General features: G+C 41.0%; 1 protein-coding gene across 1 annotated transcript; it reads left to right on the forward strand.

Annotated features, from left to right (window-relative positions):
* The first annotated feature begins 1,993 nt into the window (after positions 1-1,993).
* Positions 1,994-16,862, forward strand: gnai1 (guanine nucleotide binding protein (G protein), alpha inhibiting activity polypeptide 1). The gene is made up of 9 exons (XM_026146904.1): positions 1,994-2,472; positions 8,401-8,443; positions 10,300-10,441; positions 10,760-10,917; positions 12,506-12,634; positions 13,909-14,038; positions 14,243-14,396; positions 15,005-15,226; positions 15,662-16,862. Exons 1-8 carry the CDS (start codon positions 2,355-2,357, stop codon positions 15,193-15,195), a joined length of 1,065 nt encoding a protein of 354 aa, XP_026002689.1. The 5' UTR covers positions 1,994-2,354; the 3' UTR covers positions 15,196-15,226; positions 15,662-16,862.
* The last annotated feature ends 247 nt before the right edge of the window (positions 16,863-17,109 follow it).

Genomic DNA, 17,109 nt, shown 5'->3' on the forward strand with positions numbered 1-17,109 from the left:
CATAAAATGTCTAAAACTAGGGGAAGAAAAAACTTACTAGCAAACTGTTTGGATGCACACAAAATTGGTCTGTATTTCTTAAAAATGTACACCTTTATAAGGGCTTTATTGATTTAAAAGCCATGTAGTGCTCCCACGGGGGTTTGAGTCTTGTGAAGAGCAGCACAACAAAACAGTAAGCAATGTTTAAAAAGAAGGGCATTAAATATATTCCGTAAGATTGGCTTACTTCATCTCTCTGAAGAGTCTAGGATGTTTTTCTGTCACCTTCTTCAATTAAACAGAAGCGACTTTCAAAACAGAATGTAACTTTTCTAGCACTATGGTACTGCTGTTAAATATGTTAAATATTAATTCTGTTCTAGCTCCTTGACTTATGTTTGGTCACCTTACACCTACAAGCAAATTTGTTTGTTTGTTTGTTTGTTTTTTTAATCTGGAACAGTCAAACATTTTAAAAGTCCATCCATTTATCCATCATCTTCTTCAGGGCAGTTCAGGACTGGGTGTGTCTGTTGGGACGGGTTCCCTAGTCTCATAAGGTGACATGAGGTGGGGTACACCGGTGTTAATTAACAATGCTTTTTTTTCATTTGGCTGGTTAGACACACATTACATTGACTTGTTGCACCATCCCGTGGTACAAACTGGTAATGCTTTACAGTAAATGTGTTCAAAGTTGTACTTTCTTCATATTTTGATGATAATTTCAAGTAGTTTTGGAACATTTTCAGCTATTTTAAGCACAGAAAGTTACAGGATTTGTTAAACGAAGAGAAAAAAAATAGATACAGTGCTTATGGCTGCAAGTAAAACCCGGGAAAGTATTTTATAACTTCTTCTTTTTTAAAAACTGAGGTATATATCTTCACTATGTCTAGTCATCATGTTTTCGAAGAATATGAATGCACCACAGCCATACAGTATTTTATAGGTTACTTTTTTTTTTAAGTCTTTTTCTTTCAAATTCTCCCTTTAGGGGTCACAAAAGTGGATCATCTGCCTCCATCTCACCCTATCCCCAGCACCCCCTCTGTCACACCAGTCTTCTGTCCTCTTTCATTACATCCATATAACTTTGTTTTCTTGTATAAAATTATATCAGCTTTTAGTAGTACTAGTGGTAGTACTGCTTAGGGTGTACAACCTAAAATCTACTAGCAAACTGTATGCAGGAGATGAGCTGCATAACCAATCTCCACATTAAACAGGACTAAAATAGAAAGGTCAGTGTTGTATATTTGCATGTACTCGTAAAAAGTCACATTTGTAAATAAAAGTTGTACAGAAAGGCAACGAAATGACGTTTGCTCCGCAGGAATGTGTGCACAAAAGTGCATTGCTTACTTTGAATGCTCAGACTTTGTCTGCCAGGCTAAATTATTTAAGCCACAAACAATGGTTGTGACCGGCTGTGAATGGGTGGGGGATGGGACTGCTATGGTAAGAGGTGTAGTTCCCATGGGAGCAATACATGCTTGTTATGTAGCCTAACCAGTTGCAATAAGTCTAAGCAGATGTGGTGAAATATTGAACTAAAGTGAAACACTGCATAGTACTGTAAACATGTCATGGTTATTTAAAAAAAAATTATATTTTTCACATATGGTGAAATAAAAATGTTGTATACTGTTAATCAAAATAATAGTTTTAAGTTAGAAAAAAAATAAAATTATTTGGGCAAGCAGTTGTAAGCTATGGGTGTGCTATGGGAATGCTTTTCAATTGATCACATTTCCAGTTGACGGTGATTGCCTTCAAAATAAAAGTTTCATACGAATCGCTTGACATTTATTCTTGCTAAAAGAAAATAATAATGAAATGATTAAAAGAAAGAAAATCTTGTAAAAATATATAATGATTGATTTTCGATGCACGGAATATGTAAAAGTATAGCATAAAGCTTATTTTAAGGGATTTTGTATGCAGTTTAAAGGTGTTTCTTTTATTGTGGAAAATTAAGCCGGAAGTGTTGATTCCGTTGCTGCTTTCGGAACACAGTACAGCGCGCACCACCCGCAACTGCACACACAGTACTAAGCGCTGCAACGAATGGAGGCGAACGGGTGGGAGAGACATCAGCAAGGAATTGTTTCGCTGTCGAAATAGCTTTCCCTCGGATTTCAACCTGAGGACATTTCAGTCGGGTGAAGAAAAACTGAGTTGTTGCTGTTTGTTTTTTTTTTTAAGAAAAGTCGAATCGCTTTCCCTTTCCCCCTGAAGAGCTCGATTGCCAGTCATTTAAAAAAAGGGCGTGTGTACGGGGTGAAGGCAGCATTAACCAATTAATGTGGGTATATATGATATTTTAGACATTCTTTGACACCAGCTGGGTCTAAAGGACACAGTCGAGGATGGGATGCACACTGAGTACCGAGGACAAGGCTGCGGTGGAGCGCAGTAAAATGATCGACAGAAATCTGCGGGACGACGGGGAGAAGGCAGCCAGGGAGGTCAAGCTTCTGCTGCTCGGTAAGGAAGATTGGGGTGGAGGGGGGCGGTGAACGAACTTCGCTGTGTGTTCGCCCGCAGAACTGCTAGTTCAAAGGATACGGTTGGGAACACACCCTGCTGTGAAACCCACGTTAACCACCCTGGTTAATGGTCAGTGTTGGGGTTGTGTTAGATTACATTAGTTGTGAAGTGTTGCTGAGTTTCCGCATCGCTAGCTTACACCCCTCCTCCTTGCTAGCTACAGTTAAGCGTCCAATCTTCTCACTTGTAACACAACCTGTCCTTTTAAAAGGAAAAACGACACCAGTGTGGCCGAAATACCAGTGATATGTCATTTTGCGTTTATTTGGCTTTTTAAGGGGTTAGTTTTGTAGTTTGGTTACACATGCATGGCAGATTTTTCTTTCTTTGTTTTGCCAGCTGTTGGCGTTAATTCTTTCAGCCCGTCTCCGTGGAGAATTTATTGACTAAATCCTTTCAACAATGGCACATTTCCTCTCGTCTGGTCCGGTTCAGTGCAGTGAAAATAGGCCTTTGGCTCATTAGGGGCCCAGGCCTGAGTCAGAGTGACTGAAAACTGTTTTTTTTTTTGGGTTTTTTTGTTTTTACTTAATTCGTTTCAGGACGTTATAGGTTAAATTCCTATTGTTTCCTATTTTATAACACTGTTTCCTTGTTCTCATCTGAAGACGTAAGCAGGCGTGTTGCAAGCAATAGGCACACAGCTTGTGCAACAAATGCAGAAAATTACAGTAATCAAGAGGCCAGAATAAAGGCTGATTCAGTTAGGAGAAGCCACATAAACATTAGCAGAACTCATTTAAACAAAGCTGTAACCGATCAACTTACAACCGAAGTTGTATGAAGTTAGATGCTGATGTAGATATAGTGGCCTCATGCCACTTCTTTGCAGTGATCATTTTTGATTGATCTTCATTTGTGTACCCGAATCCACCTAGTATATGCTGTTGCTGTGTTAAATTGCCACTGACCTCAGAGATGTAATTTAAATGGCACAGCACACCCACTGATAACTATTACACTTCATAATTATGATTTGTTGCGTTTATTTCATGTGTTTTGTCATTTCCTAGCTCCATCTGACAACCCTGCGTGTACCATTATGTGAACGGTTTCCATTTAGTAGCTAGACGTGTGTGTAGATTAAAAGTGTTGCTGAGATGTGGGGAAGCACTGTTTTGCTTGTAAACAAAGACCACAGGTGAAAAACTTTTCCATCAACCCTTTTTAGGTGGCTCACTTTGGGAAGTGTTGACATGCACACATGTGGTATGTGGGTTAGCAGGACACAAAGTCTGAGGGAAATGCCAGTAGCAGGCAAATACCTAACAGAAGGCACACACAATTCAGAAGCAGATTTTCTACCATTACTTTTAATTTTTGAATGAAGATAACTGTGTGTGTGTGTGTGTGTGTGTGTGTGTGTGTGTGTGTGTGTGTAAAACTTGATGGGACACAATTGGCTTTTACTAGGGTATGGTTTTGTTTGTACAAGTAGGTGCATATTTTCCCATTACAGATCAGTTGCATTCCTTCGGTGTTTGGAGGCCAGATGGGGCTTGCTGAGTAAAAGCAAGCAAGTAAGGTCAAGTTTCTGCTATGTCGCTGTAGGGAAGAATATTAGTTTTAGTTTAGTTTTTTTTTTAATTTTTTAAAACATGTATCATACACAAAAACATGTGGCACTACTTTTGCACTTCTCAGTTTCTGATAGAATAGGTCGCGTGGCGCCACTCGTGGCTGCTTTGGCTCCATCGCCTGTCATCTGTGTTTGATCCATTCAGTGTGGTAGCCAGGTAACCCGCTCGGCCTCTTCAGGTTCCTGCCTGAAGTGACACACACACACACAGAGTTTGAGATGCCAGGAGAAAAGAAAAAGAGGACCTGTAAGACGAGAACAGTGCTAATGACGAGAGCATTAAAAATGAAAAAAGCTGCGGTGCGGTGAAGCACGGGGACCCGAGTCGGGCTTTTGAATTGTTTACTTTGCAGAAAAACAGTCACTGAGTAGACTTGAGGCTGGTGATTTGCAAGCCACTCATGAGTATACTTTTCTCTAAACACACCCTGTCAACAGTGTATTCAGGGATGCTGTTGTATACCTCTGGATGCACTCAAAGAACATTAAATCTTTTGTGCAGCTTGTGGTGGTGACCTCAACCCGGTGTCGAGATATTTGTATACAACAGGTGGCCACAGTTTGGCCACAATTTGGTGTGATGACCACCTGGTTTTCAAGCGCTGTCCTAAATGTTAATTACAGGCTCATGGTCTCTCCCTGTCAGCAGCAAAGAATAATTGCCTTGACGTAAAAAAGCAAAACTCAATTTGCATGAAAAAAATGATTTGAATCTTTGTAGGGCGTCAAGTCCAAACCAGCTGGCAGGCTCAGGTGTCTCTCGCAGAGTGAGGAAATGTGGTCTTTTCTGCGAAACATATTTTTCATTTAGCTCTAGTCTTAATATGGCTCTCATTTTATTTCCATCATCTCCAGGACCCAATTATCCTACTATTCATATCTACATGCTAAAATAGATTACAATCTCCTCAGCCTAATTACTCGTTCTATAGCTGTCGCGCAACTGTGGGAAGATTTTATTAATACACCTCGGGCTTTTTCTGACTCGTGTCATCGGTCTCTCTTTCAATTTTTCCCCCCGTATTTTTGTTCTTTTACTAATTATAAAACCAGTTTTGCAAGATGGCTTGAAGATGGCCCCCATCTCACAGTAAACAGAGATGACAAAGTAGTTAAATAACTCTTTTATTGCTGTAAGCACATTAGACATCGAATGGGTCAGTCTGTGCCAGCGTGCGTGTGGTAAGCAATCTTTTAGTTGTCGATTTTTCTTTTTTGGCAGATCGATCTCTGTGATTTAGCGTGGTCGTTTCCCGCGGCGGGTAGCACCTCTCCGAGGCTCCTGGAATCCTTCACAAGTGACTCATACTTAAATCCCCGAAAGGGGGAGAAGGAGGGGAGGGGGGCGGAAAAGAGGAATTGGATAGTGAGTGAGAGGAACATTAAATCATAAAGAGAAAATGACTATAGGAGACTGGGAGAATGTAAAAGAGGAAGAAGCATGCGTGCAGCTGAATAAGAGTGGAAAACTAAAAGAGGGAAGGGTTCCGTGGTGTTGGGCTCCTGCTGCTAATGTGGCATCACTAATGTGTTTAGCACATTGTGCCAAACTTCATAAGCTCTCCTTGAGCCCCTGAACTGCTTAAACCCCATGACCCACACAAATTTATCTTCATGCCATCGATCCGAGCCCAAAGCCAGCACGAATGAAGAGAATTTTTACTAACTGCAATTTTGGTTTGCATGTATCGCATTACTCATTCTCCACAACATTTATCAGCAACATATGGTTAATCTATAAATGAGACAGCCCGGCCACGGCAGCCGTTTTAATCACATTCTTCTAAAATATCCTCCCCATCTCCCTACTTGAGGAAAGGACCAACTAGGGTCCAGGAGGGAAGATGTGTTTGCGGTCAGTAGATAGAAACAGCTCTGTTCTCAGTGGAAGAAGTAGAGAGGGGGGGAAGAAAACCACAATTTTCACTGCAAGGGTTTGCTCGAATTTTCCTAAAATAGTTTGAACCACTAGAAACAGAAACCAGCTGCTCCAGTGGTTCTGACTCTAGCTGTTTTAGGGTGGGTGTATCAAAGCTGTGGGCGTGTAACATGACTCTGCATGAAGAGCGATAGGTCAGGCCCGTGGTTCTAAAGTAACCCTTAAAGGTCTGTGTGTGTGAGTGAAGGAGAGAGCGAGTCGGTTCGACTTTCTCTCTATGTTCCTCAAATAGTGAGACTTTGACGAAAGCCACACCCTGATTATGTCGCTGTTGAGACACCAGGGTCAATTCACTTGTATAAACACGTGGCTTATGTTTCATAGATGTCTTTTTTAAACTTTCTTTGGTGTAATAATAAAGAAAGTTCTTCTCGTGATTTGCACTGAATTTAAGCAACAGTTCGCTCAGGAGTCACTGATAATTTGTCGTCTTGAATATGAAGGAATCCCTCTAAAAGGGTACCGAAATATGGTCATTCTTAATCCCGAATGATCAGTAATTGCTGATTTTAATTAACTGATTCTTCTCAGCTCTGAACTATTTCATGCTTAGTGCAACCTTTCTGTAGGAAAGTACTCCCAGCGACATTGTCAAAATGGGTCTTGGGCAGGCCGAGGGGTGCAACTGTGCCAGCTCACCAGCAAGCCATGCTCAGGCAACAGCGGTTGCACCGTCTGTGCGCAAGTCCTGCAGGGCTTCACACAGCCGAGTGTTTTGGCCTCGGAGCACGGGGAGCTGCCACTGCACCGTCAACCCCCTCAGGGGCGCTCCAGCACCCGAGTGGTGACACGTAATTAAAATAATGTGTCCTCAGGTGAATTTCGTCCAATTATACTGAAGGTGAAGTGCCAGTGCTCTGCCAGCATGCAGCTGTTACTGAAGGAAAGTTCGCAGGAATGCAGTCACAAGCTGTGTATACTGCAGTAAGTGTGTGTGTATGTATATGTGTGTGTGTGTGTGTGTGTGTGTGTGTGTGTGTGTGTGTGTGTGTGTGTGTATATATATATATATATATATATATATACACACACACACACACACACGTATTTATTTTGTTTTTATAAATAATGCTGTCTTACTGCATAAGGCAGGCTGGACAAGAAGTGGCACTAAAAAATGCAATATGTCCCCTTTTTCTTCTTCTTCTTCGTCGTTTTGTTTTTGCAATCACAAAGAAAGTGGAACTAGATTAAGTGGGTGATTTATTATGCAAGAGCACACCATGTTGTCCCTGCTGACTCCATCACGAGGTAAAAGATAGTGGTAGATTTCATGATATGATTCCACTTCCTCTTATTCTGTTTCTAGGGCTGACAGAGAGGAGCTGTGGGTGTTTACTTGGGGGAATGGCCACGCTTTAGTGGTTAGGAACACCTTCCCTACTGGCAGAGGAGTGTTACGTCAACAAGAAGTGGCCAATTGCTTCACTATATATATGTAATATGAGGACATTGATTGTGCATTAGCAGTTCTGATGTAGTTTATGGTAATACCCATTAGAGCACGCAAGTCTAATGAATGTGGTTTGTAAAGATATCGCATATGGGCTTTTATCGGTGAAAGAGAAATATCAGTAAAAGGGCGCACCCACTGGACTGGTGTGGTAGAGGAAAGGGAGCAGAAGGATGTGTTATAGGTAGTGGACTTGCAGTCAAAACCCACATGTGACCCACACAGAGCCACATGGTCTCTTCAGGTGACTGTGGCTCAGAAATAACGAGAGGAGTCATCATGACACTGTGAGGTTTTCGAGATCCACAAAAGCCATGCCGACGGTTGCATTCTCTTCATGAGCACCCGCTACTCCACCACTAGTATTGTCTCATCAATCAAGGAAACTGACGTCAATCTGATTAGTGGTCAGCGCCTAGTGTCTTGCCATCCTGAAAAGGCACCTCACTGCTGCTGTCAATAATTCCTTATCATTAGTTATGCGCCCACGGCCTTCATACCAAGTGAACAAAATGCTGATAGAAATCCCAGGCGAGCATTCAGCTTACAGAGCAACAGATTCAGTCCCATTTTTGGGGATTTAAGAATCAGGGTATTAGAGGCTGTAACTGCCCGGAGCTGAGAGAGAATCTTTAACCTAAACGCTAAAGTCATGCACAGACCTCAAAGCGCACTCATACAATCACAGTGTTGTTTAGGAGTTGTCCTTTGGTTGACGTGATCGTGTATCAGATTGCGTTTTCACGGTTTCCCGTCATGCTGTTTGGTCGCACTGAATCCTCGTGTAAAGTAAAGGCATAGACTTTCGTGGGCTGGTTAATATAAGGGTTGGTTTCAGATATATTCAAGTAAAGTCCGCTTTTGTATTTATTTATTTATGTTTGTCTTTTCCAGGTGCTGGCGAATCAGGGAAAAGCACAATTGTCAAGCAGATGAAGTGAGTACATTTCTCTCCTGTACTGAACGAGCAAAATGAACTCCATTCTCGCTTCTATTTTTTCTTCTTCCACTGGCTTCTCTGATGAGATGCACAACTGACACCACACTAGATTACACACTGGAAGAGTATTCATTTTCCTCAGCTAAACAGTGTCAAACACCCATCATAGTCTCTATGGGTGGTAATACGCCCTGCAAGTTGCAGTACAAACAGGTGTCATGCATAATGGTCATGGAAACAACACAGCAGCATACATCAGTGCGTGCGTGCGTGCGAATGTCCTGCATATGAAATACATTTTTGATAAATGTTTATGGCTGCATCGTCAATCACCAGCCATCCACATCTCAGAAGCACAATATATTTGTACAGTTTTTTTTTGGTTTTTTTGTTTGTTTGTTTTTTTTGTTTTTTTACAGCACCTGTCCTACTGTAATATTACTTTATTTGTTATTGACAAGCAAGAGATCATCATTCAGTCCCCAGACAGATTTAAACAGTGATTTAAGGAAAGTGTTTACATTATGTTTAGTGTAGTGTTAATAGAGCTGAATTGTGTGTTTGTAGCTGGTCTAAAGAAATTCAGTTAAAAGACAAAATGAATAATTACATCATCTGATAAGTAAAGCTGGAACAGTTCAAATAACTGGCTGAAGGCTCTTTAGTCATTTGATTAGTTAAATTAAAGCCTTCTAGGAGCAAGTCTTGCCACTGAAGCATTCTTTGTAATGCAACCAGGCAGTTATTTTGAAGCCAGCGTCAGTTTCAGTCAGTCCCAATGTGATCGGCGTCTCTGTCTCCCCCGACCTGCACTCTTTAACAAAGATCATGCTAACGATACAGTCAGAATATAATATCTAAACTATAATGAGTAGATGTGACCACCATCACGCAGTTAAGGATGTTATGAACCTTTTCTGTGCTTAGACGTCAATGCTGTAATACCATTGGTTTGTATTTTTCATGGTTCAGCAACCACCATTCTTCTATGGGTTTTGTTCGAGGTTCAGCTCCAATTTGTGAGGGTTTGGTGGGTTAATCTGCAAAACCAAAAAAATGCTTTAGGAAATGACGATTATCATTTTTAACGATTTTCTATTATTTTATAGACAAAATGATGATAATAATAAAATGATATTTAAGAAAATAAAAGGCAGATTAATCTTTCTGCTTGTGGCTTACATCTGCACTATCATGTTTTTAAGCACTTCAAAAACAGACCAAAACACTGGAGCCACCTGATTCCAGTGGGTGACGTGTTTCAGTGAAAATGGGCACTTTAAGTTAACCACCATTAAAAGAGCTCCCATCTTCAGGAGCAAAAGATGGACTCAGGGCTGAAAGCCAGCGATGGTGTAAGGAAGATGGAATTTGCCGAAAGACTGACTGACGCATTGTTGGTTTGGGGCTTTTAGGTGGCTTTGCAGACTGCCAGAAGTATGGCATAAAGCCTTTCCTTCTGAGCAGCAAAACCAAAGCTCTATTCAGAATTTTTGTGCGAAATAAACTGAAAGAACTTCAAGATATTATTTTTACGTAGCATGAATTCAGCTGATGCTTTTGTCTAGTAACCAACACTGAGTGCAACTATAAGAGGGTGAATAAAAGCTTCTTTTCCCTGGATAATAATTCCTGCAGCCAGAAATGAGGAGCAAAGAGTTCAGGGCCACTGTGGCCAGGCAGTATTTGTGCAGATGGGGATTTTTTTTTTCTAAGTGATACTAAATTTGAGCTAAAGAGGAAGAAGGATTTCTAAAAATGATTAAAAAAAATTGTACATCATTCAGCAGGAAGAATTGGTTAGGCCCACTGCTAACCAGTACCCCCCCCCCCCCCCCCCCCCTTCTCTACAGGATCATCCATGAGGCAGGCTACTCAGAAGAGGAATGCAAGCAGTACAAGGCTGTGGTCTACAGCAACACTATCCAGTCCATAATCGCCATCATCAGAGCCATGGGGCGCCTCAAGATCGACTTCGGTGACCCAGCAAGAGCTGTGAGTAGAGAGAAGATTGTAATTTGGTCTGTTTAGAGTAGAAACCCAAAGTAAATTTGTGGTGTTGGGGAAACAAGCAGGTAGTTACATTAAGTGATCACTGTCAATAGGAACAATAGTCTGCTTACACGCCCTTCAACATAACATTATAAAAATAGTAGGGTCATTTATTTGGGTCTTTTAATTTGTAGCTTTCCCTGCGATGTATTTAAAATGTGACTGGTGTTTTAGCTTGATAGCTCATGTGAATCACAATGGTGGTGTAATGACTGAGATGGCTGATTTATGATATTGACACCACCCCGACTCCTCTCTCAGGATGATGCACGGCAACTGTTTGTGCTGGCGGGCTCAGCAGAGGAAGGCTTCATGACAGCTGAGCTGGCCGGTGTCATCAAGCGACTCTGGAAGGACGGAGGTGTTCAAGCCTGCTTCAGCCGCTCCCGCGAATATCAGCTCAACGACTCGGCAGCATAGTGAGTCACGCAGTCCAACACATAAGCAACCACGTTAATAATCGCCGGGTTCACCACAGCCGTGAGTCATCGGCAGAAAAGACGGGCGATGACAAAGTCTTTCACGTCCGATGACCAGGAGCCCAAAATGAGCGCGTTTCCACTGTAAACACAGAAGCCAGACACACGCTGCCCCAACCTTCAACCATACTCAGAGAGCTACTTGTATGGCTGATGTGTCTGGACTTTTAATCTGTCAATATTTACTTTCCTCTACCGTGCCTGAAGAGCGATGGCTGCAAAGACTATTTAATCTTTGACCTTCTCCTTCAGCACAGGAACATTTAGCACATGCTTAAAGATTTTAAAAACTCAGTAAAAAAAAAAAAAGAAATTTCTGTAGCTGAACATGTCTTTACTAGTTGGAACCTAGCATATATTGCCCCTGGCACTTCAACAAATTCTATCACAAGGCAGCTTTTTTTTTTTCCTTTTATTATTTTTCAGGGTTGGAAAGCCATCTACCTTGTTTTGCTTCTATAGAGCAAACATCAGCAGTTATATTGCAGCAGTTGTCCATTTTCTAATTAGTTCCGCTTATCCTGCTGTCCAGGGGCTTTTCTGAATTATTTTTTTTTTCACTCCACATAATATCCTGCAGGACAAACAGCAGGCTTGTCTGCATGAAATTGAGATTACTTTGCTTCTGCTAACAACTACAGGTTACTAATCCCCCCTCCTTCCTTTTAAATTATCACCAGTAACCTTGAGGTATCAACTTAAAACGTAATGCATCCAAAGTGTGTTTAGTTTGTCTAATATACTTAACGGTATTGCATATTTTAAAAGATTAAAAATATTTCTACTCTGTTTGCAAAATGTTCTATCTTCATACATGTGTTGCAGCACTACAGTCAGCAGAGAATGTTGTTTTTGTTTGCACTGATGTCCAAGAATTTTGTCGAGAAAGCAAAAACCTACTCGAAGTGATAAAGAATAAATAGAATTCCACCCTTCTATTTTCAGTACACAGCTATTCCCATACAAGGTAATGAGAGTCTATCCCAGCAGGTACTTTATTTGACAAAATGTGGGACAGCACCCTGGACAGATGGCTGGTTTATTACAGGGCTAATGCACAGAGACAATCGCACTCACACGTAGGGAGTTTCCAATTCAGCTGCAAGTTGTTAGGACTGTAGGAGGGATCAAAGCACATAGAAGGGAACCCCGCAACCAGCGAAAACAATGTACACTCCCCACTGAAAAAGAGCAGGACTTAGATTAAAACCAAGGTCCTGTTTGCTGTGAGGCAACAGCTCTAACCACAAAACCACTGTTAAATTTAGACACAATGGCAAATGCTCTATACTGTCACTAGCTTCCTCTTTTTTTGTTGTTGTTGTTTTGTCTCTACTGAAAAACTGAATTCAAATGTGTAAAACAGGGCTGTATTGAAATGTGTACATAAAATGACTAGTTTTATGACCAGAATATAGAATCTAACCTGGTTTTCACCTCCCTGCACTGGGAGCAGAGACAGGTGACCTTGATCCATTTTCTCCAACCCTCCCCTCCTCATGTCCTTTTCTTTATGTCCTTCTCTCAGCTACTTGAACGATTTGGACAGGATATCCCAGGCCACCTACATCCCAACTCAGCAGGATGTCCTGAGGACCCGAGTGAAAACCACGGGCATTGTTGAGACGCACTTCACATTTAAGGACCTGCACTTCAAGTGAGAATTTTGTTGTAACAACTGGCTCAGAGTGTTTTACAAGATGTCTTAATTAGTTTTCCTTCCTGTTACTGACTCATTCACTCCAAAAGAAATTCCCTTTATGCATTCACAGCTGTAAGTTGTGACACAGTCTGCGAAGGTGTTGCGCACATCAGCGATGACTCAGTTGTCACCCTCTTTTAATGTACACAGACAGGAAGTGAGCGCAGGAGGTTTGGTGATGTCATGATACCAGGAATGTTTTTAGCCAATTCAGCGTCACATCGCTGTAATTAGCTCCATAAAAGCACACTTCACTTACAAAAGCCAAAGTAGATATTGCTTTATGTAATGCGGGAGTTTACAGGTTTTCTCAAGAACAAAGTATTTATTTAGTTTAGGTACTCATCTGTTTGAATTTGCTTCCAATTTAATCTGAACACCAAGTATGGTTTAATTTCCTTTCAAAAGCCCGCCTCCTGTTCCATCTTTAAAACTAAAGTATTTCCAGATGGGACTTGTGCAGTTTTATACACCAGTAGGAGCTATTACAGAAGCTAAATGAGGCCTTGAATGGTTCCCTTGATATTTCTTATTGCACTACAGCTGTGTGTTTTTGTACATCGGTGCACAAAGGTGTCTCACGTAATGTATGCTCAGATTGATTTTCTTAAAAATGTGAAAAAAACTGTAGATATAAAGTGATATCTGTGATGAGCCTTAATTGAAAATCATAGTCCTGTTCACGAATTGAAGTACCTACATTGCCCTCTCAAGTAAAACCAGAAAAGTGCTTTTCTGATAGCCTGTATATGAAAGATGGAAGTAGCCACCATCACATCTGGCTCAAGCTTGGCATTTTGGCTTTAGCTGTCTTTTTGTTTTTTTTATTTTTGTTTTGTTTTGTCAGCCAGATGTTACCATAAGGGTATGTCTGTGGAGTTAAATAACACTAGTCTCATGAAGCTAGCTTAGTTAGCAAGTTGAATGTGTAATTCACTGTAATATTGCATGAAAAGGAAACTAGTACGAGTTGCCTGGCTTGGTTATTCTCAATCTCTCTTTGTGTTTATACTTGTTGTATGCCTCAGTGTTTTCTGTAGTAATGTTTTTAAAGTTCATCTTTCATTTATAACCACAAAGTCATTTGTTTTCTGTACTTTTATCACTACTCGCCATAGTAGTCTTTTTTTTTTTTTTGTAAACCTCTGGATTTCACAAGCACTATCTCTAATGTAAGCTGTCATGCTGAGGAACATGCTCACACGATCCCACTCCTGTCTTCAACCCAGAATGTTTGATGTAGGAGGTCAGCGGTCTGAGAGGAAGAAGTGGATCCACTGCTTTGAGGGTGTGACGGCCATCATCTTCTGCGTGGCTCTCAGTGATTATGACTTGGTGCTGGCTGAGGATGAAGAGATGGTGAGTGGTTCAGCTGTGTGACTCATGGAACATGACATAATAGCAGGCACTCTTATGTTCACACACAGCAGGAACTTTGTCTTTGCGTATTATAATCACAATGGTCATAGAAGTAGAAGCGAAGGATCGGTTCCACTCGTGACATCTTCGTGGATCACTGAGCGAAGCACAAAGACCCATCGTCACTTTCCTTTTTCTCCTCAGAACCGAATGCACGAGAGCATGAAGCTGTTTGACAGCATCTGCAACAACAAGTGGTTCACAGACACCTCCATTATCCTCTTCCTCAATAAGAAGGACCTGTTTGAAGAGAAAATCAAGAAGAGCCCTCTTACCATCTGCTACCCAGAATACGCTGGTGAGTCTGGCAGTAAAAAGCCTTTTTCATCGATTCACATTGTGCTCAGGATACCCTCAGTTGGTGTTGTTATAAAACAAAGTCTTACGGCAGATTTTAAAACTGTTTACTTTCCTGCTAAATACAAAGTTATAGCTAAGAGATAATCTGCCCACCACTCGATCTTTGAATCTCAGTAATCAGTCTTAACCCAAATGTTGTTTTTGTGTAGCATCTATGTGCCAGACTACTTGTTGGCCACCACCAGTAACCTTCTCAAATTATTGCTTCAACCCAGCATGTTCGTCTACATAAACCTGCCGAATTTTCTTTTCAATCTCTGCTTTTTATACACAATAATTCAAATGCATCCTAATTAGTGGATTATCAAAGCATTATAGCCATTAGGGATGTCCTGATCATGATGTAGGGCCATACCAGCATTTGGCATAACAATTTAGCCATTTATTTCTTCTTCTTTTTTTCATACAAAGGAAGCACACTTAGCAGGATAAAGCCCAGCCATGCTATTCATTTCCTAGCGCCGTACAAAAATTACGCTTTCCCTGTCCCTTCCTTACATGGTAACTTCCCGGGCTACTTCACTTCCACCTCCTCGTCTTTCTCAGGCTCCAACACGTACGAGGAAGCAGCTGCCTACATCCAGTGTCAGTTTGAGGACCTGAACAAGAGGAAGGACACCAAGGAGATTTACACCCACTTCACCTGCGCCACAGATACCAAGAACGTGCAGTTTGTCTTTGACGCTGTTACTGACGTCATTATCAAGAACAACCTGAAAGACTGTGGACTCTTCTGAAGATGACAACCTTTTTTTATTATTATTATTGGTAAGTAAGCCCTCACATGTGGCGCACACGTGTGTCATGGATGAGGGCACATATAAGGAATACAACTGCTTATGTGCTCACCAGGATGGAGTGGGAGTTGAGTAAACCACTGGAGCCTTATTTGAATATCTACATCTTTCCATGATGATTAAAAACTTACTTTTGTGTGTGTGTGTGTGTGTGTGTGTGTATTTTTGTTTCCAGAATATAAGTATTCAGAGCATAAAGAAGGAAAATAATCCATCATTTAATCAATGATGTGTGCAAATTTGTGCCGTCTTATTTTCAAAGGCTTGAATTCATTTTCTGCTTAATTTAGATGCATGTGAAACGATAGCGGCAAGGTCGAGGTCTGCAAAGCCTCTCCTTAAACCACCACCCCTCCTCCATCTACTCGTCTTTCATGTTTCTTTATTTCTCCCCTTGTGTCCTCAGGCAGTGGAGCCAGCTTATTGTGCATCTTTAGTGGGGAAGATGAGAAGAATGGGGAAAATCAGTCACGGACCAGTGCTGTACTATATGCCACTTTTAACAGCTTTATTTATGTTTTTCGTCTTGGAACCTTTGGAACTAGCGTTACATTTGTGTAGGATGTTTGTATCATTGTAAAGGCGTCACTGCAAAATTCTTTTCATCTTTTTTGTTTTTCTGTTTTTGAGAAAGATCTTTTTTTTTTTTTTTGCTGTTCCTTCTGCCACTGTCTCTGGAAAATGAAACTTCACTGTTGATGGAAATGCTTCTTTTCTCCCTTCCCCGCAACCAAAAGGGAAGAAAAGGGGTGCAACCTTTGAGTCCAGTTTGTTGGTACTTGTGCCTTCGCATGCCTTTTACTGCGGTCGTAGTACAAATGCTTGTTCTTTTGCCTGCTGAATTGTTCTAGTCATTAAGAGGTAAACTGTTTTCATATGTTAGTGTCTCTGCTATCTTCTGTGTGCACACCACTGAGCTTTCAGGAGGATTTACCTCTAGTTTATAAGGTACATGGGTCTCCATTGTGACCAACATGTAGCCTCCACGGTCCCCTAATTCCCACCCACCCTGACAATGGAAGGCCTCGTCAGCCAATCACACAGTACAATACTGCGATCTATATTGTTACATTTACCCCACAAATATGGGGTCCTGGTTTTTAAACTATCTGTAAAATATCCATTCTTCCCAAACATTCAAAAAATGGTTAGCTGAGGCACTGAGCTTATAATATGCTTAAGTGTTTTAAGTACTAAGACCAGAGTAGGCACATTTTACTGTATATTTTAATGTATTTTTTGGGGGGGGGGGGGCTATGGAGAATTTGGTGTTGAGAAGAGAAACTAAATCTCAGAATAGATTATGAAGGTGAGGATGAGGTCTGAAATGTTTTAAAATTCAGGCGCTGTTCTTGGATCCTGGCTGATGATGATTTTTGAGAGTAGAGACACTGCTTGAGGATCCTGGAAACTGTGATGGTCAAGGAAGCCTGGTCTGTTATCATAGATCAGCAATACTTTGGCAAGAGAGTGATGTAAAATGTCATCCTGGATCTGTTCATATAAAGAAACTGCCACAACTGTCAGTGTATGTATGTTCTCCGTGGAAGGAGAATCTTTGTAGACTCATCTCCCTTATTTTGCTAATAAAAACCATTTACAAACAATGTGGCTGCTGTATCGTATATAATGACTTTCTTTGACATCTGGGGGCTTTTCTTTCTTTTCTTTTTTTTTTTTCCCCTGATGACTAAAGTTTACAGGGTTACTAAAATGATTTAAAAACATCTTTTTTTCTAGTCTACCAAAGGTTACATACATTCATGGGCACGAACGTCATGGTAAGTTGGGGCTTTTTACATGATCAAACGGCATACATCTTTAATTACTGTAAAAAAACAATCAAATGTATAC

The sequence above is a fragment of the Astatotilapia calliptera genome, chromosome 17 (assembly GCF_900246225.1).
Source record: "Astatotilapia calliptera chromosome 17, fAstCal1.2, whole genome shotgun sequence".
NCBI classification, from domain to species: domain Eukaryota; kingdom Metazoa; phylum Chordata; class Actinopteri; order Cichliformes; family Cichlidae; genus Astatotilapia; species Astatotilapia calliptera.